General features: G+C 35.5%; 2 protein-coding genes across 2 annotated transcripts in view; one reads left to right on the top strand and one right to left on the bottom strand.

Moving 5' to 3' along the window:
* Positions 1-20,009, top strand: part of SMC4 (structural maintenance of chromosomes 4) — a 44,543-nt gene extending 24,534 nt beyond the window's left edge. Inside the window, exons 12-24 of the mRNA XM_015831834.1 lie at positions 3,279-3,464; positions 4,967-5,128; positions 6,303-6,528; positions 6,611-6,690; positions 7,027-7,179; positions 7,775-7,901; positions 9,663-9,852; positions 12,497-12,641; positions 13,546-13,719; positions 14,614-14,796; positions 16,654-16,886; positions 18,260-18,443; positions 19,527-20,009. Of these exons, the coding sequence (XP_015687320.1) occupies positions 3,279-3,464; positions 4,967-5,128; positions 6,303-6,528; positions 6,611-6,690; positions 7,027-7,179; positions 7,775-7,901; positions 9,663-9,852; positions 12,497-12,641; positions 13,546-13,719; positions 14,614-14,796; positions 16,654-16,886; positions 18,260-18,443; positions 19,527-19,703 (2,220 nt within the window). The 3' untranslated portion in view covers positions 19,704-20,009. The remainder of the gene's footprint in view (positions 1-3,278; positions 3,465-4,966; positions 5,129-6,302; positions 6,529-6,610; positions 6,691-7,026; positions 7,180-7,774; positions 7,902-9,662; positions 9,853-12,496; positions 12,642-13,545; positions 13,720-14,613; positions 14,797-16,653; positions 16,887-18,259; positions 18,444-19,526) is intronic.
* Positions 20,010-25,088: 5,079 nt separating this feature from the next.
* TRIM59 (tripartite motif containing 59) lies at positions 25,089-26,870 on the bottom strand. The gene has a single exon (XM_015831835.1). The coding sequence runs from the start codon at positions 26,868-26,870 to the stop codon at positions 25,692-25,694; it is 1,179 nt and encodes a 392-aa protein (XP_015687321.1). The 3' UTR covers positions 25,089-25,691.
* Between the last annotated feature and the right edge of the window lie 350 nt (positions 26,871-27,220).

The raw sequence follows: 27,220 nt of genomic DNA on the forward strand, positions 1-27,220 counted from the left end.
TAGGGATGATTTTAAAAGTAATTTTAATCGGAAACACAGCTGGCAATATTTGGTTTTTAATTCGGCTTTTATTGGGGTTTTTATTTTTGTATTTCTGTATTTTTGTATTTTGTGTATAGTATTTGTTTTTTAATATGCTGTGAACCGCCCTGAGTCCTATGGGAGAAGGGCGGTATACAAATTAAAATTAACATAACAAAATTAACATAACATTGGTCTGCAAAGCAGTTCATGTCTTCTATATTCTAGTACAGTTCCCAACCTTTCCTATATACCCCGCAATCCTAGAATGCTTCTGATATATTCTCGCACCCTTACAAAGTTTGAAATAAAGACAACGAATTATGCATATACACTATAATTTTGAAAAGCCAAGTTTTCGCACCCCCTGGAATATCTCGCACCCCTGATTAGGAACCCCTGTTCTAGTATAAGCTAGAATAGTAGTATCAGTTCCCTGGTGAAGAAATGCTGTTATTCATCCTTTATGTTGCCTATCTATACATTATAATTATAAAAATTAAGGTCGCTTTCCTATAGATTCTCTATTTTTTACCAGAAATGGAGCAAAATAAGGGGCTCAAATGCAACTGAATTCTCAGATCCTCAAATATATCTAGTAGGTGGTTTCTGATAGAAGAAAATATTTGTAGCTCAGGGTTGAACTGTGGGGTTCTTGGTACCAATTCCACAAATGTTTTCCTAGAAGAAGTGCTGTTCTAGTGGTGCTGCATTGGCTTCTGGGATAATAATCAACAAGAATGGGGAAGATCCCATAACACCCTGAAAAAAAATTGACTGTTTATAGGCAACTATAGGGATGTCCTTCTTTCCAGAGCTTCCATATTATGTATCAAACAACTCATTCCATTACAGGAAGAAGAATTATGATAGTGTGAATGAGTTAGGAAAGACAGCAGCATTCATGTCAGATGCTACCTTAACTACCCATAGCTCTCCATAAAAGTCACAGGCTCAATTGTTTACATCAGAAGTCAGCTGTAATACAGAACAGGAATATGGATTCTGAATCAGAACTGATTCTAATATCCAGACATTTCAAGGTCGAATATTTAGATCTAAAGTAAGGGCAAAAAGAAAGACTTACTACTAACTAGAAGAGAGGCTAGAGGGAAGATCACAGGAATGTCCACTATCCTACAAAGTTCTTTCAGCATTATGATTGTTAGAATAGGAACCCAATTTGTATCTTGTGAGCATAGCAGTGATCTAACAACATAAATCCTAATGCAAGGACACCCTTTCTTAATACCCAAATGGACTAATGCAAATAGCAATGACAATTTCAATTCTGTCTAGTGGATGGAATGCTGGTAAATTTTGCAATCTGTGGGTTCATCTATAGGCATGTGAATTTTATAAGTACTGACCAAACTGTAGAATAAGTTTCAGATGGCATTTTAGCCATGTCATCTCACCCCACCCCCAGAACCCATCCAAAAGGGAAACTAGTTATCCTGTAGCCCATAGACTAGGAATACAAAAATTTCAGCATTTGTTTTGTAGCTCTAGGAACCCTCCCAGAATGACTGGACACCTAGGTCCTTTTATAACAAAATAGGATGGAGAAATTTAAGGAACAAAATATGTGTGCTAATTTAGTAGGAACTTAATGACATTTATTTCATCCCTTAAAACTGTTGATTCCCCCTTCCCCCTGAAATGCATCCTGGCCACAATTGTTTTTGAAATGTTATCCCTAACGTAGCACACAAAACCTAGTGTGTATGGATGAGGATGTACATATGACTTCTGAAGATTCTGGACTTCCTTCAGAACATCATAGCAAGCAGATCCCAAAAGTATTTATTACTCCTGAAGTGAAATGCTCTCTGATAGTAACTCTTAGTAGCACTCTTGAAAAGCAGCATATTTTGTTAAGCAATTTAACACAAGCTTTCTCAGTTGAGTATTGCCAGCAGATCTGCTTTAAACACTAGAAATGTCTTCCACGGGTATTGCAGAATATTTTTTCTTTCAAATATTAACTGTTACCAGCCTGCCCTCTGATACATCTCATTCTTGTAGGAGATCATTCTTATCATGAATGCCTTTTTTTCCATGGTGGAAACACACACACACACACACATGGTTAAGCGGTGGATATTTCCCTTTCCTTTAACCACTGTTTCTTTTTATAGGTTTCTTTTGCCCACTTTTCTATAAGTAATGCTCTTAAGAACCTAAATTCATCTTTTCAAAACTTGGCATGGGCTTTTTCCCTCATAGAAAAATGGATTAAGTATTGACCTTGCTGCTGTTAGTTATCTTGCTTCCATGTAAAAAAAGGATGTTTGCGTAATTCTTGGGTTCTAATTTGTAGTTTTACATATATTCACATAATCTAAATATGTTGCAATAGATTCATCAATCCATTTAGATAATTGCAAAATGCTCCAGTTCCAAAATTTCCAGAGGATAACTATAAATACATTAAGAAAGTGTAAACTAAATTAAACTGTAAGAAAGAAAAACATATAAGTCTGTTTTTGTCAGGAAGCCTGCCCTAGCAATAGGGAGCCTACATGTTGGTTCTATTGTAACATCATTCCTCTCATAGCCTTGTTTTTATCTCTTATTACTGTTTAAATGGATTTGCAAAAATGTTTCTTTATTGTACACTGTCCAATTACTTTTGATGATGTGGGCAGTTGTATATTTGATTTATAAATTTATATATTATAAATTTGGAAGGCTTATTTGACTAAATAAGAGGAACAGCAGAAAAATGGTTTTATTAATATCCTAATGAAAGATATGTCACTTTTCAAAGTTCAGTTATATTATTAGGTATTGCTTGATATGTCTTTTACCCCACCTTATTTGTAGAATCATAAATGAAATGTTATGAATGTATCTGTAGCAAGTCATGATGATCCAAAATGATATGTATACAGTGACGTCATAACGAATATTACCTTATATACTGCCGTATTGATGCCTAAGGCAAATATATAACTTATGGCATTCGTGTGATATGACATATGTATCATCGTTTGCTTCCCCCTTGTGGAGACTTATACTTTCCATTTCTTATTCAAGTATCTGTACAATTAATTTTTAGTAGAATTCCCACTTTTTTAAGTAGTTGTGAATATAATTGTTTGGGTAGATTGGTTGTGTAAGAGTTTTATTATAAAAATATTTTCTGGTAATAGCTAACATAAATGTCTCCACTCAAGTAACTCCTAAATATTAAGTTTGTTATGTTGCTTGTAGACTTTTTAAAAAAATAATGTTGATTTCTTTCTTTTAAGAAAGAAAATGAATTGGATAAACTTATAAAAGAGGAGACGGACATAAAATATTACATTGGAGATCTACGTCAGAAAGTAGAAGAAGCAAAAAGTTCATTTGCAATAAATAAAAGCCGAGGAAAAGTTCTTGAAGCCTTAATTCAGCAGAAGAAATCTGGAAATATTTCTGGAATATATGGAAGACTTGTAAGCTATTTGTTTTTTATTATATTGTTATTTTCCTCTCCTTTTTTGAACTGTAATTTAGGAAAGAACTATATTCATTGAGAAAACGTGTTATCAGGGAATGGCTGGTCTTGATAAAACTTAATTTGTGACCATTGCTTGGAGATTAAAGTATTTGCTTGTTAAGGTAAAATATTACTAAATAAATAAAGATTATTATAAATAAATTATATCCTTTATAATTTATAACACAAATTATAAAAAGCTAGAAAATGTAAAAGATGTGTTTGTTAAAAGCTAAAAGTATATATAAAAACCTTCTGCAAAGATAAGTCCGGTTTCCAAGGGTTTTCTACAGGGAAAAAAAAGTTCAACATTAGCTTTTCATTTTTAAGCATCTGCTAGATATCCAGTTCTTTGGTCATATACCTTTCAAGGTTTTTGCTGATATGCTACAGTAAACTACTGTTCTACTATCTTGATTTTATTAGAGTTTTGAAAACATTTAAATTGTAATTTTTACTAAGGAATCTATGAAGGTATACTGTGATTTATCCATTATTGATATTTCACATAAAACTTAGGTTGTAAATCATATTACTGTACTGTAGTTGACAGCAACATTACCCTGTATTTTTATTTCAAACCAGGCTGCATTTATCTACATTCTTTTACACACCCATGCATATACACAAAGTGGCGTGTTCCTTCAATACTGAAAAGGATTCAAATGTTGACTCAAACACCTTTAAGCTTCAGAGGATTTTGTTCACATCTGCTGGAGAATTAATTGTGCATAAGATAAAAGTTTCCCTTGAGCTGAATTCTGTTACTGGTGTTACATGAAATCTCAATGTTTTCCTGAGAGCAATAGGGGAGGACTTTGCTATTGCCATCTTCTGGATTTATTATATATTTTAACTTTTCATTCTAGCTTACTGTCTTGATTTTTCCTTGCAGTCTCTCATCGATGTCCAATCCTGCAGGATCCATTCTGGGTTGGTCACTGGGACCAGATATTTAGGCTTCCAAGCTTTCAGATTCTGCTGGAAAACCATCCTCGGAATTTGTATACATTTTGGTGAGAGTGCATTCCAGCATGAGTCTGAAAGCTCGGAAGACTAAACCTCTGGTCCCAGTGACCAACCCAGTTGGATCCTGCAACATTATCCTGGGATGCCTATATTTGCCTCCAAGTCCAATCCTGTACAGCTTTTTTTCAAGATTTGCTTCAGACAACAAAGTACTGCCACTTGCTTTGATTGACAGTGCTTATACAACTTCAATTAATTTAAGTTAAATGCATATAATTCTTTGGACTCTACCTACTATTTACACACTACACATTTTAATAATGGAGTTTAGAACGAAGAAGCAAATTATGTTAATTTCTCTTAATGAAAAATGAAGTGTGTGTTTTATTGAAATTTGTGGTATTTGTATGCTAATAAATATTGCTTAGTATCATGTTACTAACTTCTGTTTCTTACCTGTATACTAAATATGTGATATTTTGCCAACAGGGTGACTTGGGAGCTATAGATGAAAAATATGATGTTGCAATATCATCATCATGTGGAGCATTAGATCACATAGTTGTTGATACTATTGATACAGCTCAAAAATGTGTTAATTTCTTAAAGAAGCAAAACATAGGAGTAGCAACATTTATAGCTCTTGATAAGGTTTGTATGGTTTTAATTTGTTCTAATTTTCTTGTAATTGATAGGGTTTTTTAATTTGGAAAAATGATTTTATATTATAGCTATAGTCAATAAATGTTTTCCAATGACTGATATTTAAAATTTAATATAAAATTGGAACTATAATTTTAATGTCATTTTTATTATCTTGATACATGAATATTTTTGCCTTTAAACCAATAATTAATATCAATGCTTTCATTTATGTATCCATTAAAATTATCCATGTTTTGAATAATTTTATGTGATCCTTTAATAGAGCCTCCCATATGCTTTAGTAGCTGGTCAGAATATTATTATTATCAGATCTGAGCCATACAAGATTTTGTAACCATCGCTGTTTTAATAAAAGCAGCTTTAGGTCTATGACTCTATGTCAACCATAGCTAGCCTTCGAATTATAACCGCAACTGGGACTGGAATTTCAGTCTTAAGTCATGGCAATCATAAGTCAAGACACTTCTGTGAATGGATCTCATTTTATGACCATTTTTATGGCAGTTATTAAGCAAATGACCTGCTTGCAAGTACAAATCTCACAATTAAGCAAATCATATGGTCGTAATCACAGATCTATCTCCTGAATGGTTGCTTTTTGGCAAAATAAGTACTAACGCTGGAAATTGGCAAATTCATAAATCGCAGTCATGTGACCTTGGGATGCTGCAATCAGTTGTGAATGTGAACTGGTTGCCAGTCATCTGAAATGCAGTCATGTAATCACCGACTTGGTGGCATTGCAACATTCTATGACAGCCATAAGTGCTTTTCAAGGCTGTAAATCACTCTTTCCAAGGCCACCATACCTGAACATTCTTAAACAACCAATTAGAAGTTTACTGCTACCTGTAATTTTAGCTGTTCTCTGTTCATATCCTACACATTAAAATGCAGCACCAGAAAAGTGGGACAAAACCTATAGCAAAATGTTATTTTGCTAAGAAATTTTTATGGTGTGTTCTTTGGATGCCGGGTTACAGTTTGAAAATATATATTAAGATTGCATCAAAGAAAGGACTAAAAATGTTTTGTAGTATCATTAAGATGCCAATAAATAAATAAAATAAAAATCCATATAACTGAAGCTGTAGATATACTTATATAATTTTAAAAATTATCAATCTATTGCTTTTGTGATGTTTTCATTCTCCTCCAGATGGCAGTATGGGAGAAAAACATGGGCAAAATTCAGACTCCTGAAAACATTCCTCGTCTATTTGACATGGTGAAAGTGAAAGATGAGAAGGTTCGCCAAGCTTTTTATTTTGCATTGCGTGATACTCTGGTAGCCAATAACTTGGATCAGGCCACCAGAGTAGCATTTGGAAAAGGCAATAGATGGAGAGTCATAACTTTGCAAGGACAACTTATAGAACAGTCAGGTACTTTTAAAAATACAATAAAAAAGAAATGGAATGTATATATAAGGCTAGCATTTCTAATTTGTTCTTAATATTTCCATAGGAACAATGACTGGTGGTGGAGGAAAAGTAATGAAGGGTAGAATGGGATCCTCTGTTATAGTTGAAACATCTGAAGAAGAGGTTAGTAGACTGCATAGATGCTGAATACATATTTATTTGCATGACCTTTTCTATTATAACAAATCTCACAACGCCTTATAATCAAGAACTAAAATACCTACTGCAGATTTAAATAATAAAAATAACTAATTCAATTTAAAGTGTAAGGAAAGGAAAACAAATGTACACCTACAGCAATCATATTCAAACCCTGGAAAAATCATATTGAACATTAAGTGTGTCACAAATTTTAGAAATGGGAGCATTCATGAATAAGATGACACTAATAACTTCCAGATAATACTTTGCTTAACTTATTTACATTTAAGTTTTTTAACTTACAATTTATTTTTGCAGGTCCAAGAAATGGAATCACAATTGCAAAAAAAGTCTCAAATGGCCATGCTATGTCAGGAACAGAAAGCACAACTGGAGGAAATAATAGCGAAATTACATAAAAATATTAGAGAAATGAAAAACACTTTAGAAAAATACACTGCCAGTATAAAGGTAATAATCATTGTTTATGTTGCATAGCTACATCTTTTTTAGAGGAAACTAAATTTGGTGGTCTATTTTGAGACAGTCCTATTTAAAAATATCACCCAAGAAAATAAATGCAAGATTCTGAATCTCAGAAAGTAAAACTGTTCTTTTGAATCTGTACTTTGTAGGTAGTTCTAGAGACTGCCTTTCTACAGTGGTATTTCTATTATTTAATATAACTAGTAGAAGACAACTTTTCTTCAGATTAAGTCATAATGTGAAGGTTTACAAGTTTAAATTCTTCATTTGAGAATGAAGTCATCTAGGGTGTATAGAAATTTAATAAATATGTAAAATAAATTAGAATTTGAGAGCAGGTATGTAGATTAGGAATTATGAGTTCATTTTAATAAAACACTCCGAAGCAAGTAGACAAAAAGGGGATATTTTCATTTATTGACAGAAGTTCTTATATCATAAAATCGTGTTCAAGAAGAGTAGCTTGTGAGGAGTCTGCTGGTCTGAAGTCAATTGAGAGTTGCCTTTCATGAGGATTATGCAGTACTCATGAACTTGAATATTTTGTGTGAACTGCTAACATGCCTCTTTTTATCTTTAGAGTTTGTTGGATCAAGAAGCTCATTTAAAAGTCCAGGTTAAAGAACTAGAAGCAAATGTAATTGCTTCTGCTCCTGATAAAGTCAAGCAAATAGAAATGGAGAAAAAATGTAATAACTTCAAAGAAGGTGAATACTCTTTGGGGGGGGGTTCATGTCTTGCAAAATGTTGAATTTTACTCTTGGTTTCCCCCCACACACTATATAAATCCATTAAATGTTTTTGCCATTTTTTAAATGTGCGATTTGAATTGGTGTCATTTGAAATCGCTTTATCTTGCGTAGTGATCTTGTTTTGGTCACCTTAAGTCATAACTAGAAATGTTTTAATATTTTCTGTATTTCAAGGTCTTGTTTCATTTCCTTCCATAATTTATTGCAACGGTTTCAAAATATATCCTTATTGCATCATGACAAGTAAAGTACTAAATATTTCAGTGGATCTTTTGTTATCTCACAGTCAGGTCTCCTTTTTCACATTTTTCCCCTCAAGCTAAGTTCCTGCTATTATGTTGTTTTCTTTTGATTGATTTTCTTTTCAGAAAACAAGCCAGAATCCTTTATTACTTTTATCAGCTCTCATAATAATATTTATATATTTTCAAGCTTTATAACATTGCCCAACCCAAACAATTTGGCTCTGAGCAGCATACAGCATAAACATACAATATTTTAAAAAAGAATAAACAAAAAAATCATAACAATAAATAGATAGATATATATAAAACATATAAATATAAAATGTAAAACACTAAACAAATATACAAGAAATGAAATCTAGGGGGAGTTGGACTTAACTGGCCCCTAATGTCTGGGAAGAGCCAAGTCTTAGTGGCTTTCCTTAAGGCAACAACATTGGGCCTGTTGAGAAGTTGATTGTTCTAGAAATCAGTGAAAAAGGCAGATTTCCTGGATCTGATAAGATGACAAAATTTAGAGCCCAGAGCATATCCTCCCTGTGGAGATGTGTGATAAAGGTAGATATTCTTGGAACAAGGTGGGATCCTTCAAAGTAATCCATGTGGGGCTTTAAAGGCAATAACCAGCAGCTTGGATCATACCCAGACCCCTATTAGCCAGTACAGTTTAGAGAGTTACATGAACATAACGAGATTTGCTTGTCAGCCCTCCCAGGTAAACTAGACAGGAGACATGACTAGATGAACTAATTCTACTTTATTGTAAGGTTACATTAATAGAATCCTGCAAGTCTGAAAGTGCAAACTTCCTGCCACCACCTTTGATTGCTTTATCCATTAGGGTAGGTCCTTCCTAAGTTTCTTACTCAAACCATGAAGCCACTGGGGCTCCTGCCTCTTGTCTGATTGTTTCCTAAGCACATCTCTTCCCCTCGTTCCCCAAGGTCATCCATACATCCACGTTTCATTTAGAATGATCAGGTGTGAGTGACTATGAACAGGGCCTCCTTGTTTGAGGATGAACAAGTGGCAAACAAGACATAGTTGTGCAAAGACTCCCCTGGTCATAGCTGTTGCCTGCTCTTCAAGCAGGAGCTGCGAATCCTATAGAACGTGCAGATTGTGCACCAAGTCTGAATAGTGTAGTGCCACCCAACCAAAACCAAAGATGGAAATTCTGCAACTTCCAGATCTGGTAGACCCAGAGTTCAGTTGATTCCCTTCCACCAACTGGAACTGGCATTCGAAAACCACTGCAAAAAGGTGTCAACACCCATAGTGAACCGGGGTGATACCATTGTTCAAAGGCCATTAAGAGATCAAGGAGAGATGGATGCACCACCTCTATCCTGAGTTAATTATAGGTCATCAACAAGTATAATATTATTGTTAAAATTCAAAACAATAGTTCTTTAAATTTCCATCTTTAATTTTGCAGTGAAATATTAATAAGGATATTTCTTTTTGACAGATTATGACAAAGTGGCTGCAAAAGCTGACAAACTGGAAAAAGAAGTTAAGAGACTACATAATCTCATTATTGAGATAAATAATAATAAACTTAAAGCTCAGCAAGACAGTCTTGATAAGATAAACAAAGAAATAGATCAGTGCACTTTTGCCATTACAAAAGCGCAGGTAGCCATCAAGACATCAGAAAGGTATGATTTCCTATTATGAACCAACCTCTCAGAGGTAGAATTGTGATATTTTAATTATTACATTTAATTAAATAATTTAACAAATGTATTAAGTAATCCATGTATTACTGCTGACAGTCTTTTTTGTTCTTATAACTAAATTTTCAATTCTTAATAGTCTGAATTCTGCTATTGTGTTGTACATTGGTTTCAACACATATATTGGTGACTTATTTAAAGAATGTAATGAATTACATAGACAAATATTGAGCAAACCCATAACTATTCAAGAGACTAAGGAAGCAATTTAAAATGTTAAAATTGACAAAGTGCTAGGCCCAGACAGGCTGATAGCCCAATATTATAAAACATAAAGGAAGAACTGTTGGAACCACAGTAAAGAGGTAAGAACAATGAGTGAAATTAAAGGAACACAAATAATATCAAAGACATGGGGAGGTGCATATATAATTTTGAACTATAAAAAAAAGGAATTAATCCAGACAACTTCAGACATATTATCCAATTTCTTTAGTGAACATCAATTATAAGCTACAGTGCATTGAGAAAGTATTCAGACCCCCTTCGCTTTTGTCAATTTTGTTATGCTGCAGTCTGATTCTACAGTTGTTGAATTTTTTTTTCTCTCAATCTACACTCGGTGCCCCAAAACGACAAACTGAAAACAGAATTTTAGATATCTCTGTAAATTTATTTTTAAAAATCCTGAAATGTCACATTGGCATAAGTGTTTGGACCCTTCACTCAGTACTTTGTTGAAGCACCTTTGGCAGCAATTACAGCTTCAAGTCTTTTTGGGTATGATGCAACAAGCTTTGCACATCTGGATTGGGGGGATTTTCTGCCATTCTTCCTTGCAAATCCTCTCAAGCTCAGTCATGTTAAATAGCGACCGTTGGTGGACATGCATTTTCAAGTCCCTCTAGAGATGTTCAATAGGATTCAGGTCAGGGCTCTGGCTGAGCCACATTAGGACATTCACGGAGTGGTCCCTAAACCACTCCTGTATTGTCCTGGGTGTGCTTAGGATCATTGTCATGTTGGAAAGTGAATCTTCGGCCCAGTCTGAGGTCCAGAGCGCTGTGGAACAGATTTTCATTGAAGATATCCCTGTACTTTACTTTCCCTCAACCCTGACCAGTCTCCTAGTCCCTGCTGCTGAAAAACACCCCCACAGCATGGAGACGGGACAGAGTTCCAGAATGCCACCACCACCATGCTTCACTGTTGTGATGATATTGGGCAGGTGATAAGTGATGCCTTGTTTCCTCCAGACATAACATTTAGAATTGAGGCCAAAAAGTTCAATCTTGGTTTCATCAGATCAGAGAATCTTGTTCCTCACAGTATGAGAATCCTTCAGGTGCTTTTTTGGAAACTCCAAGCGGGCTTTCGTGTTTTGCACTGAGGAGACGCTTCCGTCTAGCCACTCTGCCATAAAACCCAGATTGATAGAGGGCTGCAGTGATGGGTGTTCTTCTGGAGCTCTGTCCCATCCCCACAAAGGATCTTTGGAGCTCAGTCAGAGTGACTATTGGATTCTTGGTCATCTCTCTTACTAAGGCCCTTCTCCCCCAATTGCTCAGTTTGAGCTCTTGGAAGAGTCTTGGTTGTGCCAAACTTCTTCCATTTGAGAATTAGGGAGGCCATTGTGCTCTAGGAACCTTCAGGGCAGCAGAGGTTATTGTAGCCTTCCCCAGATCTGTGCCTTGCAATGATCCTGTCTCTGAGCTCTGCAGGCAGTTCCTTTTACCTCATGGTTTTTTTCTCTGCTACAGTATGCATTGTCAGCTGTGAGACCTTCTATAGAGAGGTGTGTGCCTTTCCAAATCATGTCCAATCAATTTAATTTACCACAGGTGGACTCCAATCAATGTGTAGAAACATGTCAGCAACTATCAAAAGAATGGGATGCACCTGAGCTAAATTTCAAGTGTTGTTACAAAGGGTCTGAATACTTATGCCAATGTGATATTTGTTCTTTTTTAAAAAATTACAGACATTTCTAAAATTCTGTTTTTACTTTGTCATTATGGGGAACGGAGTGTAGATTAATGAGAAAAAAAATATTTTCAATAACTGTAGAATCAGGCTGCAGCATAACAAAATTGACAAAAGTGAAGGAGGTCTGAATACTTTGTGAATGCACTGTATGTATTACTATTTCCCCACTTCGCCCCCCCCATGCATCCTGCTCCCAACCCTTAATATTGCTATACTTTTGTTTATTTTTGTTGTTTCATTGTGTTACTATTGTTATATTTACATTTATTATAATTTTACATTTTTACTGTTGTAAGCCACTCAGACTAGCCCCACGGGCGGTAATAAATTTAATTAATTAAAACTGATCAGATAGATCAAAAGGAAAATGAACAATAATAGATTTATAATAAATGAACTAGAATAGATCAGCAATAAAAAAACTGACAATATTTTCAGATGCAGAAAAAGATTCTGACATTTCTTGTTAGGAGTTTTAAACAGAATGAATACAAGGCAAAGATTTAAAACATGAGCTCATGTTTCAACAGCGAAGAAAACAGCAATGTAGCTAATTTTTCTGCAGAAAGTTTGGTCTTTATTGTATTTATGTATTTAATACATGTTAAAAAGGAGTTTCATATATGTTTATACTTTATAGAAACCTGAAGAAAACGGAGGATGCAGTTGTTCGCACTGAGAAAGAAATTGAAGAAAATAAAAACAATATAGAAATCTTAAAAAAACAGCTGACTGCATTAGACGAAAGAGCTGCTGAAGTTATAAGTAACAGCAAAAAAGCTGAAGTATGTATAATATTTGCTTCATTTTTCAGATGACATTTAAAATAGTCATAATGATACATGAACCCAAAATGAGCTTGTTGTGTTAAAAAAAAATTAGTATGTTCTACTGAATTCTCTGGTAAGCTTGTAACACTACCAAAAATTATATATGAGGAAGAGTATCAGATGAAATTCACTCTGCTTAAGGTACATTCTGTTAAAATAATTCTAAGTAAACTAAGTTGCTGTTTTATAGTCTTTAACAGTAACTTTTGAAAGCACAGTGAAAATTGTGGGGTCCTCTGTGCTCTCTGAGCTTGGTTGTTTTCTTGCAGATGTTTCATTACTAAACTTGTAACATTATCAGTGCTAGAAGGGAGTGGAGCTTGCTCTCGTTTTATATGCTAGTGGCTTACCCTATCAGTATTGGTAGGAGTGATCTTGGTGATGGATCCTCCACTCATGCAGATATAATCCATTCCAGAACTCATTTTGCAGACTGAATCAAAAGCATTATGTAATAGACTGGATGTAATAATACTGTTCAGAAAAAAACAGCTTTCTAAAACATTCAAAATAGAAATTGATGATGGCTTTATTCATTTATTTATTTATGGAATATTTTCTGACTTTATGAGAAAGGGAAGAGATTGTCCATAATTCAAAGCAAAACTAAGCAGACAAAACTTGTATGGCTTTTTCAATCACTTTTCTTTGAAATTTGACTAATTTTGATGCTTTGCAAATCATTTTAATTTTATTTTATAAAATTTATAATTTTAATTTTTCATGGTATCTATGTCCATATATATAGATTAAAGATACATTAATTAAAAGGTACATTAAAAGGTATTTTAAAATAGATCATTAGAAATGCAACTTTTCTTATAACCTAATAATAAAGATTTAATTTTAACTTGTTTAGGAATTCTTACCAGAGATTCAAGAGGAACGTCGTTTGGTGCTTCAGAAAATTAAAACTATACAAGAAGAAGAACATTTGTTACAAAAAGAGGCTCTCAGTATTAGGCTTAAAATTGAACAACTAGACAGTCACACTGCTGAGCATCAATTAAAGATTAAGTATTGGCAAAAGGAGGTAATAAATATTGATAATATTTTTTAAAAATTAACACAAATTACACATTTAGAAAAAGGTCCTCGATGATTGCATATTTCATATAACAGGCATTAAATTATCACATGTATCATATGCTGAAATTTGTAAAAATCCAATATTGAAGAAATCAATGGTTTTTATGCTGGGCTTTGTATCCTGGGTGGAGAAATGGCAAAGCATGTGCTTTTATAGCATACATGGGTTATACAAGGAAGAGACCTCTGTAGGGACAAATGAAATGCTTCATTCACTATAACCTCCAGAAACTCATTTGGGTAATTTTATTGTTTTGATAGTTATGGGAACTGAGTAAGTGGATTAATATTGAAATCCAGTGGAAACTACTGGAAGTTAGAGTAGCTCAGAATTAATAAATGTTTATTTATATGATCTTGTCTTAATGGCATCAATACCTTAATTTTATAATAGTTTATATAAAACATCTGTAAAGTTTGCCTAAGAAAAAAATTGATTTTCAGTTTTCTAAAACTTAGTATAATTCTTTTCCTTGGGTAGGGCATTCTTCAAATTTAGGAACAAAATGAAAAATTATTTGGGAAAGTACACTAATTTTATTAGAATTTTCATCTATCTTTTACATTACTGAATTCCTCATTTGTTAACAATTGGACTGTCAAATTTGTTACATTTTCCTGATTCGGTAATTAGTTTTTACAGTCACATTTTCCAGGTGAACTTTTTAACAGTAAGACTTTCAAAATGAAATACAGCACTTTAAAAACTCCATTAATCACAGTTTAAGAATCTGGGCAAAAATAAATACAATACAGTATATAATCCCCTCTTTAAAATAATTGCTACAGATATGAATGGTAATTGCTCATTCACTGAACTGGATAAAATATATTTTAGATATCAAAGATATCACTGCATTCAATGGAAGATAAACAAACAGAAAACCTTCCAGTACTAACTCAAGATGAACTAAAAAATATTACAAATCCAGATATTATAACAAATCAAATAGCTCTTTTGGAAGCTCAGTGTCATGAAATGAAACCAAACTTGAGTGCCATTGCGGAGTATAATAAAAAGGTAAGAATTTTTCCAGTATTGTTGTAGAATTCTTACAAGCTAATGTAGATTAGGTTGTAGTCCCTGGGGTCAAAATTCAGGTATTGCAACCCACCCAAACTTCATCTCCATCTATCCACCTAGTTCAGTGGTGGCGAACCTATGGCACGGGTGCCAGAGGCGGCACTCAGCCCTCTCTGTGGGCACGCGCGCCATCGCCCCAGTCCTAGGCCTTCAGCTGGGTATTATAAAACCTTTTTGCTTTAGGCCTCCGCCGCCGTGTGCAAAAAAAAAAAAAAAAAGGCTTCAATCAGTCAATTTCAACTTCTCGTAGAAAAAAAAAGACCTTGCAAAGTTGAAATTGATTGATTGAACTTTTTAGTCCCACCCAGTCTGCCGTTACCATCGCAGCCACGGCCACCCAATTAGCCATGTCCACCCAATTGGCCACACCCAGCCAATGGGCCATACCCTGCCAATGGGCCACACCCACCCGGCACTCGGCGATGCATAAGTGGGTTTTGGGTTGCAGTTTGGGCACTCAGTCTCTAAAAGGTTCGCCATCACTGACCTAGTTCTTCCCCATCTCTTCTTGATGGGGTTGGCTGCCTTGAATAGTAGCATTCCGTGGCAGCAGCAACAGCCCTGCACTGCAGCCAGTCACCCCAACACTGGCCACAAAACAAAACCCAGCCATTTCCTATGCTCCACAATCCTTGCCATGCCCAGTTTATTTTTGCCATCTTTCTCCTACTACTGCTGAAGCCTACCTTCCTATATGAGGCAGCTGCTGGCCACAGTAGACTTTGTTCCAAGAGCCATTCAGACCATTCTCTAAATTGCACGTGCACAATGCTTCGGAAGAGAAGCTTTCCAAAGGCTTAAAGCATACAAGAATGCGCCATCTAATTTCCCCAAGACACTCCAAAACATGATGAGAATGGCACGCGTGATTTAGAGAATGATGGGTACAGCCTTCTTAAAAGATTTTAGAAGCCCGTACTTTAATTCCAGTACTATTGTCAAGGATTGCCAGTGTGCAGGGAGACCAAAATGACAGATGTGTATGGGGAAAGTTAAATAAGTTTGAGTAAGTGGATGGGAAAAGTTACAGAGGAGGCAGTGTCTTACCATACTGAAGGCTGGGGCTGGGACGGACCAAGCAATTTGGACTGAGATTTGTAAAGCACATCACATGACCACATTGCTTAGCAATGGAAATCCAGGTAGTCCCAAATGCTGTTGTAACCCCATGCGGATCATTAAGTAGGAAGTGGTGGGAGTCCCAGGTAAAGAGTGTGGGTTCTGCCGGGTGGCAGGAGAGGCCTGGCCAAGTTGGGAGGAGGCTGCACTGGGATAGTTTGATAAAGGAAAGAGAATATGGATGTGTGAATGCCGGGAGGTTAAAGGAAGGCGGCATGGCACAGGATGAGTGTTGGGAGGCTCAGGGAAGGAGGTGTGATGCAATCTGAGTGCTGGAAGACTGAAGGTGGGGATTACCACAGTGACTTGTGACCTTCCCTGCCAGGTTCCCCATTGCCTTTCCTTTTGGAAGCCGGCAGGGAAGATTGTGAATGACAATCACATGAATGTGGGACATTGAAACAATCTAAGTGCAATTTTGTTGCCAATTGCTCGAATCGCAATCATGTGGCCATAGGGGTGCTGGGACAGTCAGATTTCCAAGAATTAGTTGTAAGTATCATTCATTTAGTACCATGGCAACTTCTCTTGCTGAACAGGTGGTCAGTAAGCAAAGACTATCTGTATTAGGATGACACGGCTGTTGTCCAGTATTTCAGCACTGTTAAGCTTCATTGAATTGTTAAATACATTGCTTAATTTCATGTGTACTTGATTTTTAACATTTGTTTTTAGGAAGAGCTGTATCTAAAACGTGTGGCAGAGTTGGATGAAATTACCAATGAGAGACATAAATTCAGAGAAGCTTTTGAAGACCTTCGGAAAAAACGGCTTAATGAATTTATGGCAGGATTTAATGTCATAACAAATAAGCTAAAGGAAAATTATCAGATGCTTACACTAGGAGGAGATGCAGAACTTGAGCTTGTTGACAGTCTGGATCCTTTCTCTGAAGGAATTATGTTCAGGTTAGTATTGCATGTAATATTATTAATTTAAATTAAGCCATTTTAAAAGCAAGATGTAGAATTAGTCATGCAAAGCTAGGTGTCAAAGAAATCAAGACTTAACATGATTAATCAAATCTAGTGTTCTTAGATTTCTTAAAAATTATTTCCTATAGAGATGATTGAAGGTTTTTGTTATAATTTCAATTCAAGGCAGTTTGCTGTGTCATTTTTTTAGCTGAAAATTGGGGTAAAGAAATCTTAATTATGGTTAGTAAAAATAACTTGAAAATATAGTCTGGGAATCTGGCTTATCTTCTCTTCAGAAAATTGGAACTACAATTAATATAACAAGAAGGAACATATACCATCTAATATCAGGAAGAAGATAAGAGAAGTATGAAAACTTGAGAATTGGCCGTAGTCTTTGTCATTTTCTTTACTGATATCGGTTGAAAGTCAAAGAGAATTTGTTAATGTTTTGGAATACTTTAACAGTGTTCAAAAATGAAGGATGTTCTACCTATATTCTTGTAGGTAAGACCGAGTAGTCCTTGTTTAATGACCACAATTGGCAACAGGAAATTGGTTGTTAAGTATGATCTTACTTCAGCTTTGCATCACTTTACAGGCCTGCAAAGGATTGTGAGGATTGGTCATAAAATTACTTTTTCATCACCATCATAACTGAAAATGGTCACTAAACAAGGCAATTGCTAATTTGCTATATTTTTAAATGTTGATATTTAGAATAATTGTACTATCACTGAAGTCTGAACTTTTTGTTTTTTTGTGAGCCAGTTTACTATAGTGATAAGGTATTTGACTATGAACAGAGAGACTAATATGTCCTTAACTAGGAGACGTCCTTAGGCCAGTCACTACCTATCTCGCAGGTTTATTGTTTGGGGGAAAATAGTAGTATACTTAGTTATAAATACACATTAAAGAAAAATATTTCAAATACAAGGAATTCTAAATTTGTTCTGAAGAGAATGTGAAGCAAAATTCTAAATGTTTAACAATAGAATTTGGATAAAGTCATATTTTTCATTATAAACCATCTAATAAGTTGGCAAGAAAGTATAGTAAGTTCATAGGGGATGATGACACGAATGCATTAGCAATACATGATGGACGTGGGGATAAAATAAAGACTAAGAATGTGAATCACAAAAACTTGTTGTTTTTTTTGTTTAACCACAGAGTAACAATTGATATGTAAATCTTGGCCCCTAATTTGCACTACAAAAATAATGATGATTCTAATGTGTCTGAAGGATTAATGGAAAATTATTGAGATGATAGATATAATGTGCTTTTAGTTTGCTTAAAGCATCTTGGTGTTACAGTGAAATTAAGTAAAGCATACATTTGTGACAATCATCTTTCAGTGTTCGGCCACCAAAGAAAAGTTGGAAGAAGATATTTAACTTGTCAGGTGGAGAGAAGACATTGAGCTCATTAGCTTTGGTTTTTGCTTTGCATCATTACAAGCCAACCCCTCTGTATTTCATGGATGAAATTGACGCAGCCCTTGATTTTAAAAACGTTTCCATTGTAGCATTTTACATATATGTAAGTATTACAGAAGTTAACATTCAAACTTTATATACATTAATATCAAGGTAACAGTATAGTTGTACATAAAAGTATTGGGGAAAGCTTTTGAACTTTTTGGAAATGTACACCCCCCACAAATTAAAAAAATGAAATGTGAAAATAATTTTTCAGAATGTTAGATTAATTCACAACAGCAAAAACGATGGGTACCGATACTGTAGAAAATGCACATGACCAGTATTTTAATGCATGTATACTTTATATTGTTTCTTTTCAAAGTAATATTTTCCAAAGTTAAGGTACCAGACTAGAAAGAAGTGGACCGCGAGTTCAAGTCCCTCCATGAAAACAGCTGGGTGACCTTGAGCCAGTCATTCTCTAATCCCAAATCACCTCATAGGGTTGTTGTGGGGGGGAAAAGAGCAAGGTGTGTTGTATATGTCCGTTGCCTTGAGTTATTTGTAAAAATAATAAAGGTGGGACACCAATAAATAAAAATTAAGTAAATAAGTAAATGAGGCGAACATTAAGATATGAGATAAGAAAAGGAAATATAATTAAAACTAGTTTATACCAATACTCTTCAATATACATCTCATATTTCTCTCCTTGCAAACAATCATTGATTCAATTACATCTCTTGTTCTTACTCTGTGAGGATTTCATCTATTCCAGCCAACCACTACTTTCTCATTCTTCCCCTTTCTTTTGATAGTCACATTCTTCAGAATTACTTATTGAAGTGGGTGGCCATATAAATTAAATAATAAATTTCATAAGCTGATCCTTATTCTTTCTGTATTCTGTATTATTGTGTGCCTTATTTTAAAACTTCAGTAGCCTTTTTTCAACTTATCTGCAGGGAATGAAGTGATCTAATTTTAAAGATTCAAGACGGTCTGCCACCTTCTGATTAGGAAAACCTAATTAATAACCTGTGATTCCTTTTCTCTAAGGCAGTTGAAGAGGGTTACTAATATTGGTGCTCAGGCCAATACTGAGAAGTTCTGATTCTATTGTAATTGGGAAGGATTGTAAAAGCATTTTCTGAAAAATCACTGTTATGAATATTAATACAAAATTTATTCCAATTTCCAGGAGCAAACAAAAAATGCACAGTTCATCATTATTTCTCTGCGAAACAACATGTTTGAAATAGCAGACAGACTCATTGGTATTTACAAGACTTATAATACAACAAAAAGTGTGGCAGCAAACCCCAAAGTTATTGCATCAAAGGGACTTGCTGAACTTGGTTCCACAGAATGCTGCTGAATATGGAATTTTCTTTCAACATTCTTTTTTCCTAATGAAAATTTGCCAATAGTTTAATATCTATTTTCTATAAGTGGTTTTTAAATCTGACTTGTTACTGAGTGTCCATTATCTTAAACAATATAGATCTTTTTAAGTGACTGCTTAAAACAGACAAATCAGATGTGACTTTTGGTAGAAGCACCTAGTGATTAAAATGGTAGATTTTTTTTAAAAAAAAAATACCCACAGCATATTTTTATTTGAATTTGAAAATAAAATGTTGACAAATTTCTCTGTATATTACAAAAATAGTCTAGTAAATAAATAAGTTGATAAACAGTAAAAAATATATAAATAGCAAGCAGAGGCTGTGATATTGTGCTAGCTGCAGTATGGTTCTTGGATTTGGTTTGGCATCTCGGGTTTGGGGTTGATTTGACAATTACAAGCTACAACAAATAATGGTTAAACAGACTCTGGCTCAAACATTTTGTTAACCCATAATCTAGCCCAGTGTTTCTCAACCGTGACAATTTTAAGGCATGTGGACTTCAACTCCCAGAATTCCACAGCCAGCATTGCTGGCTGTGGAATTCTGGGAGTTGAAGTCCACATGCCTTAAAATTGTCAAGGTTGAGAAACACTGATTTCTAGCCCATAATCTAAAAATTATTTCACCAATAATATAAAAATTATTGCTGAAATATATTCTCACTACATTACATGTATTGCGGAACAAGACACTCTTAATAATGGACAATGGCTGCAATGCAAGGAAAATCTCATGGTTCTTAACCAGACTTAATATCCCTCAAGAGGATGGTGCTTAAATAAGTTGCTTCCCTTAAATAAGCTGGTAGAAAACCTTTTGTCTCAATATCGCCAGTTTGGCAGTTCCCCAAAAAGTTTTTTACTCACCCTGGAAAACTAGAGCTAGGGTCTTATCCTGTGCTGGCTCAGATTGTCTTTATAATAAAATCTCTATGGTAGCAGTCCCAAGAATTAGGGCAGGGGCTAAGTCCAGAATACATTCTAGGCCACTTGCTAGCTGTTGCCATTGGGCCAGTTGTCTCTGCCATGATTGCTGTTGCCATTGGGCTAGTTGTTGTACTGTGATTGCTATTGCTGGTCCTGTTACTCCCACTAGCTCAGGCAATTATTTGTGACAGCGCTGAACAAATGGTTCTTTAGACCAGTCCTCAAAAGTTCCAGCTGTTGCAACATCTCTACAGTCATGTGATTGTGATCCAGGTGCTTGGCAACTGGATCTCATGACAGCCATTTGTAGCCTTTGCTGGTTTGTCCCAAGTGAAGTCAATGTGGAAGGAGGCAGGAAAGGTTGCAAATCGTTCCTGTAAGCCACTCCCATTTACAATAATGGACCCCATTATGTAAGATCTCAGGGATCTTGTAGTCTATAGTGCAGTGATGGTGAACCTTTTAGACACCGAGTGCCCAAACACTGGCTTCACCCCCCGCCCCGGCCCCACCTGCTCTGCTGCAGATCACCATGGCAGCCTAGCAGTGCCATGGCAGCCACACCCTCTGCCCGCACAGCATCAACTGCGTGATAGGGTGTGAGGGCAGTCTTGTCTACGCTGCCTGGCTGCCATGTCCTTGGCTGCGCTGCTCCGCGTGGGCCACGCTCAGGGGCAACTCTCCTCCAGGGGGCTGCTGGTGGGGTCGTGGGGGGAGGTGAGGCTGGGGCAATGGCACGTGTGCCCACAGAGGGCTCCAAGTGCCATCTCTGGCACACGTGCCGTAGGTTTGCCACCACTGCTATAGTGCATACTAGCACCACAGTATCATCCTTTCCCATACATACACACTAGTACTGCAACACCCCTACCCCCAGACTCACTCTAGCACTCACCCACTCAGGAGCCTGCTTGCAAGCCTCTTGGGACTTTCAAATTCCTGCCGGCTTCCCCTTTGCTTGTGGGAAGCTGACAAAAAGTTACTAGTTGGGAGGTCCTTGCTTAAAGAGAGCAACAGAGACTAACTGGATTACCATTGCTAAGCAATGTAGTCATATGATGTGCTTAGTGATGGAAATTCCAATCCCATTTCCCATCATTAAATTACTTGTATAGATTATACTGGAGCTTTACAAAATGGTTTGAGTTTTACTTCTGGAGTTCATTCCTTCTGTGAGACAGGTGCCTTTGAAGGCCCTAGTTTGGTCTTACCTGGGTTCTGAGGAAAAAATGTCCTGGAACAACCTCCTCCACTTGAGCTTTATCTTATATTATCTTTTACCATCAAGAAAGCATTGTTCATAGAAGAGGAGGATAAAGAATATGGTTTTTGCACATTTTCCTTTAACTCCATGTTTTTGAATTGAAATAAAATGAATCTTCATAGTAATCTTAAAATTGCTTGTAATATTCCATGTTTCCCAACAAATGAAGGGTGTTCCCAAAATAGAAAACCAGGTTTATTTCAAACCTGAAACAAATATCACTTTCTCAAACGTTTCACAAAACATTTCAGATGAGCTGCAGTTTGGTAGAAATAAAACTTGGATTGTGGGGTGGTGGTCTGGATTTTGCCTGAAACAAATCATGGGAATTGCCAAATAATTATAAACAGTGAATGTGACAAGGATGGTAGGCATGAAACCTGGTTAGGTGACTTTGGGGTCAGTCACTCTCAGTCCAACTCACCTCACAGGGTGGTGGTTGTGGGAAAAATAAGAGGAAGGAATATAAGGTATGTTCATTGCCTTGAGTTATTTATAAAAAAAAGGCAGGATAAAAAAAAATCAAAAAAAATTAGTCCTGCTCTACAGCAGACATGTCAAACTCCAATGTCAAGTGACGTCGCACAACGTATTGGGACTGTTTTGCCATTACCGGCAATGGGATGGGCGTGGCTTCTGTGTGATGTGTCCGGCCCACGGACTGGCAGTTTGACACCCCTGCTCTAGAGTGAAATGCAGAAACAATTTCTAAGCAACAAAGATAGTTAACAAAATTTAAATAGAACCCTACCCTTTGACGCAATACTCACCTCACACAAACCTCTATATCAGTGTTTCTCAACCTGGACAATTTTAAGGCATGTGGACTTCAACTCCCAGAATTCCACAGCCAGCATTGCTGGCTGTGGAATTCTGGGAGTTGAAGTCCACATGCCTTAAAATTGTCCAGGTTGAGAAACACTGCTCTATATCAATAAGTGAGAATGAGAACCATCAGATCTGGACATCAAATTAAGTACTGGACACAGAGTAGAGCATGATGGGCAGATGAGTTATTTGCTCTCTTTCCACACTTAACCCCTGGCCCTTTCAGAGTTCTGAATGTAAACAATAGTCTATTGCTAGGCAGGCTTCTGTTGGCTCAGAGCCAGGGTTCTTAGGATAAAACTCGACCAACTGTAGCTATCACAAGAAATTCTGAGCCGTGTCTGAATGTTTTCCTGGCAGCGTCAGATGAAACTCTTCACCTTCACCTTTGGACCTGTACCAGTTTTAAACTTCTGTCACAGAAGACAATTTTTAAATCTGCTTTTTGCAGTTAGTTTGATTTGCAATTGGACAAAGAGGGGATGATTAGGTGTGTGTAAGCTGAGATTCTGAGATTCCATTATTGTGAAGTAGCAACTTCTTTACTATAGAAATGTTGGATTGGCAGTAGTTGATCCCTTCTGTAGGATTGAAGGACCTATTACATCAATTCCATTCTTGAAACTTTTAAGACATTCTAGGGATTCCTGTATTCTGGAAGGTTTTTTGCTGGCAGGGTTAGTGATCCTGTCATAGCAGTGTTCCTGATTTCTATATGATATGCACTGTAAAGACAAAACATAGCATAAGGACTTAAGAGGTTCATATTGAGTTATGGGATAAATGAAACACTGGGATTTTCTTCTAGATCACTAAAACAAACTTTTCTCTCATTTGTAGTGTCTGCAACTGTCAAAGATAATAGTAAACACATTTATAGATTCCTCGTGCCCCTGCTACAAAGGTGCACTTTAGGCTAGATTTATTGTTTAAAATTATCAAGTTGTATTTATTTTTCTTTGAAGAGGATCCATTTCCCTGGGGTTGGGCAGCATCCAAATTCGGTAAAATAAATAAAATGCATCTGTCCCCAAACTTCATGAATTGTGACCACCACATTAAAGCAAATCACAAATGATATTTGCATTTAAATCTAACGTAGAGAAACAAACATGCATATTGAAAAGATACAATGGTGTTTCTCATCAGTTACAATCTCAGTCTTACCCAAGAACAGTTTATTTTTTTACACATTTAAAACAGCTTCAGAAATAAATTAATACAATTATAGCTGAATTTTTTTTATTAATTAAAAGTACAAATTCTGAAATTCTGAAACTTGCAAAACCCATTACAAATTTAAAAATTTAAAAATATGAATGAGAACCAATACTGAGGATGGAGATTACAAATTCCCAAAAAACCTCCCTGATCATCATGCGGCTGCTATAAACCATATATGGTATGAGTAACAGAAAAGAGGCTACTACATTATTTAAAATATATTTTCTACCAGGCTCTTGTGCTGTATGTTTATGCTGAACCAACTACAGTTAAGGATGATGACAATATTTACTCTGAAACCACATTTATAGTTTACATTTATTCCTTTTTAGTAATCTCATTTTATGTGGTAACAGCTAAACATCTGTTTTTGCAACATGAAAGCATGTTAAACAAGTCCATTAATCTTTATAGAAAATTTGTTAAACTCCACAAACTATTCTGCTATTTTGGTCATTTAATCATTTTCACTGCCATTTGCATGAACTGAAAATTGCCAGGACCAGTTCATTATCAACCATAATTTCATTTTAAAAAGTATGAAAACCCTTCTGGCAATTTATGATAATTCTGTCAGGTAATGCCAGGTTTATTTCCTGGAAAGTTCACTCTCTCACTATTTAATATTCTACTGTCTTCCAAGAAAAATGAAGGCCTCAGTGAAATATGTATGTAAAATAGGAAGCAGTTATAAGATCATTATTAAAAGAACTATAATGCTTGTTTGAAGTGACAGGCTCAAATCTTTGTGAAATTAAAACTAGAACCCCTGGGAGATTTATTGCAAATGCTGATCATTAAAAAATTGTAAGCTTTATGAAAGCTGAGATGACGTAATATAAATTTTAAATGTTAAGACTAGAAATATAACTTGTTTCCCTACTCGTCAAGATAATCTCTCTCTATAAGGGAGTTAATAAAAATATTTTTTGTCTTTCTTAGGCATGCCATTTGAAATATTAGAACTGAGTAGAAATTGTTAGATGTTTCATCTAACTTTCCTTTTTTCATAAGTAAACACATATGGTCTCCAATATTTATTCCTAACAGAAAAAGCAATTTAAAATAAAGGTTTAGGATAATTAGCACTAATAATTAGCATTAATATATAGTGTATAAAACTATGCATGTGAAGACAACAAGGATATGACCGGAGTAAACCAAGTCAAGTCAAACTCTACTTTGATCTCCAAAGAGAATATTTGTAGCTTAGAGTTGAACTGTAAGGTCCCTGGTGCCATCTAAACTTGTTTTGCAGACATTTCATTACACAACTATGGTAGTAACACCATTGTTGCTAGAAGTGAATGGGGTTTGCTCTCTGTTTATATACAAATGTCTTGCCCTATCACTGTTGGTGGAAGTGTTCTTATGGTTGATTATGTTACCTAGGATTCATTAACTTGCAAAACTGCAAAAAAACAAAACAAACCTTGATTCTCACACATTTTTTACATGATCTTCTGTTGGCCAGAGATTACCCCTGCATGCATATTGAGAACAGAATTGAATATTTATCCAAATAGTACAGCCTGTTACTCGCCTATTTGCAGTGCTAGGTAATTTTATCCTCTGACACGCCTGACAAAAGACATTGATATCAATTAAACCTTAATCTAACATCAAGCTAAAATTAAATCCATTAGAATTCAGATATTTTTCTTAACAGGGCAAAAAGTTGCTATCAAAAGCAAAAATATTATTCAATTAAATCAGGGGTGTATCATAGTGTTTTCCACTGCTATGTGCAATCTTTTACTTAAATCTTGATAAATTATCTGCAAGGTATCAAAAATATATGGAAAAACTATTTCATTTATGAATGTTAATATATGTTGGCTAAAAGCAACAGTAAGAAAAATAAAAGAAATTAATATAATTGCCAAAGGACTTAAGGACCAGAAGGATTTTTTAGCTGGTCTAGTCTCATTGTCACAATCCTGGGTATACACTTTTTGCTTTGAAATTAGCTTTATTTTGGGAATGAGAATTTTGTTAATCTGATTAAGTTCACTTTTGCTCCACACATCTTTTAATACCTGTCCTATTCGAGGGTGGATTTCAACTGGCTTAATCATTGGTAATGGTTTTTCCCTCAAAGTTTTAACACGCTGACGTATTTCCTCAACTTTCTCAAGAAAATGAAGAGGAGACTCTTCCTCCTGAAATGATGTATTCAGTGACATTAGTTCAAGTTGTTCTTCTCGTATTCCTTTCAACCTTTCTATGAGAGGTTCATATTCTGTCTCAATCTGCATATTTACATCATCCAGAGCTGCAAGTAAAGCTTGTTTTTTCTGATCAAGGGAATCTCCGAGTCTCTTAAAATATTGCAAAACTGTTTTTTTATCCTCCTGAACAACATTCCCACATTGAGCTTTCTGTTCTTCAAGATTCTGAATAAGCAAACAAACTTCACTCCAATGTTTGTCTGTCAACTGCTCAAGGAGTCTTCCAGGAGTTTCTTTTTCTTTCATATAGGCACTTTGTAGATCATCTATAGGATGGCCATGATGTTTTCCTATTGTAAGACAATGGCCACACACAAGCTTTCTGTCTAGCAGACAGTAAATATTTAATGGCTGTCTATAATGTTCATTGCAGGTAGCAACTTCAGGATGATCCTCTTGTTGATACTTTTCAATAATAGCCTTTAATGCAAAGTTTACAGGCAAAGATTCAGTACCAGATGGAGGAATTTCAACAATACTTCTACAGTTGGGACACTTCAGAGGAAGCCTTAGAGGTCGCCATATGGAAAAATTGCTTGATATCTGAAGAATACTTTCCAAACAATTTCTACAAAATGTATGTGAACATGGCAGTACACGAGGATCATCAAATATACTGTAGCAAATAGAACAAGTTAATTCCTCTTCAAAATAATGCATTTCCTAAAATTAAAAAAAATGAGATAGAAATGTACAATGATTAAGAAATATTAAAATACTGATAGTTCAAAGGAATTAGCTATTACATGATTTAAATGCAAATCTTTAAAAAAAATACAAGCAGAATTAACCAACACAATAAATAATACATGATTAATTCCCACTTTATCTCTTTGGTGTAAGATATTAACCTAATTACTATTTATTTCTAATATCAAATTTGTCTATAGTATCCAGACCAGACATGTCAAACACAACGGCCCTCGGGCCAGATCCGGTCCACAATGGGCCTAGTTCTGGCCCGCAGGGTTGCCCTGGAGAGTCCGTGCCACCGTCTGGAGGACTCTCGC

Source organism: Protobothrops mucrosquamatus, unplaced genomic scaffold (assembly GCF_001527695.2).
Source record: "Protobothrops mucrosquamatus isolate PMUCROS unplaced genomic scaffold, P.Mucros_1.0 scaffold_281, whole genome shotgun sequence".
Lineage (NCBI taxonomy): Eukaryota > Metazoa > Chordata > Lepidosauria > Squamata > Viperidae > Protobothrops > Protobothrops mucrosquamatus.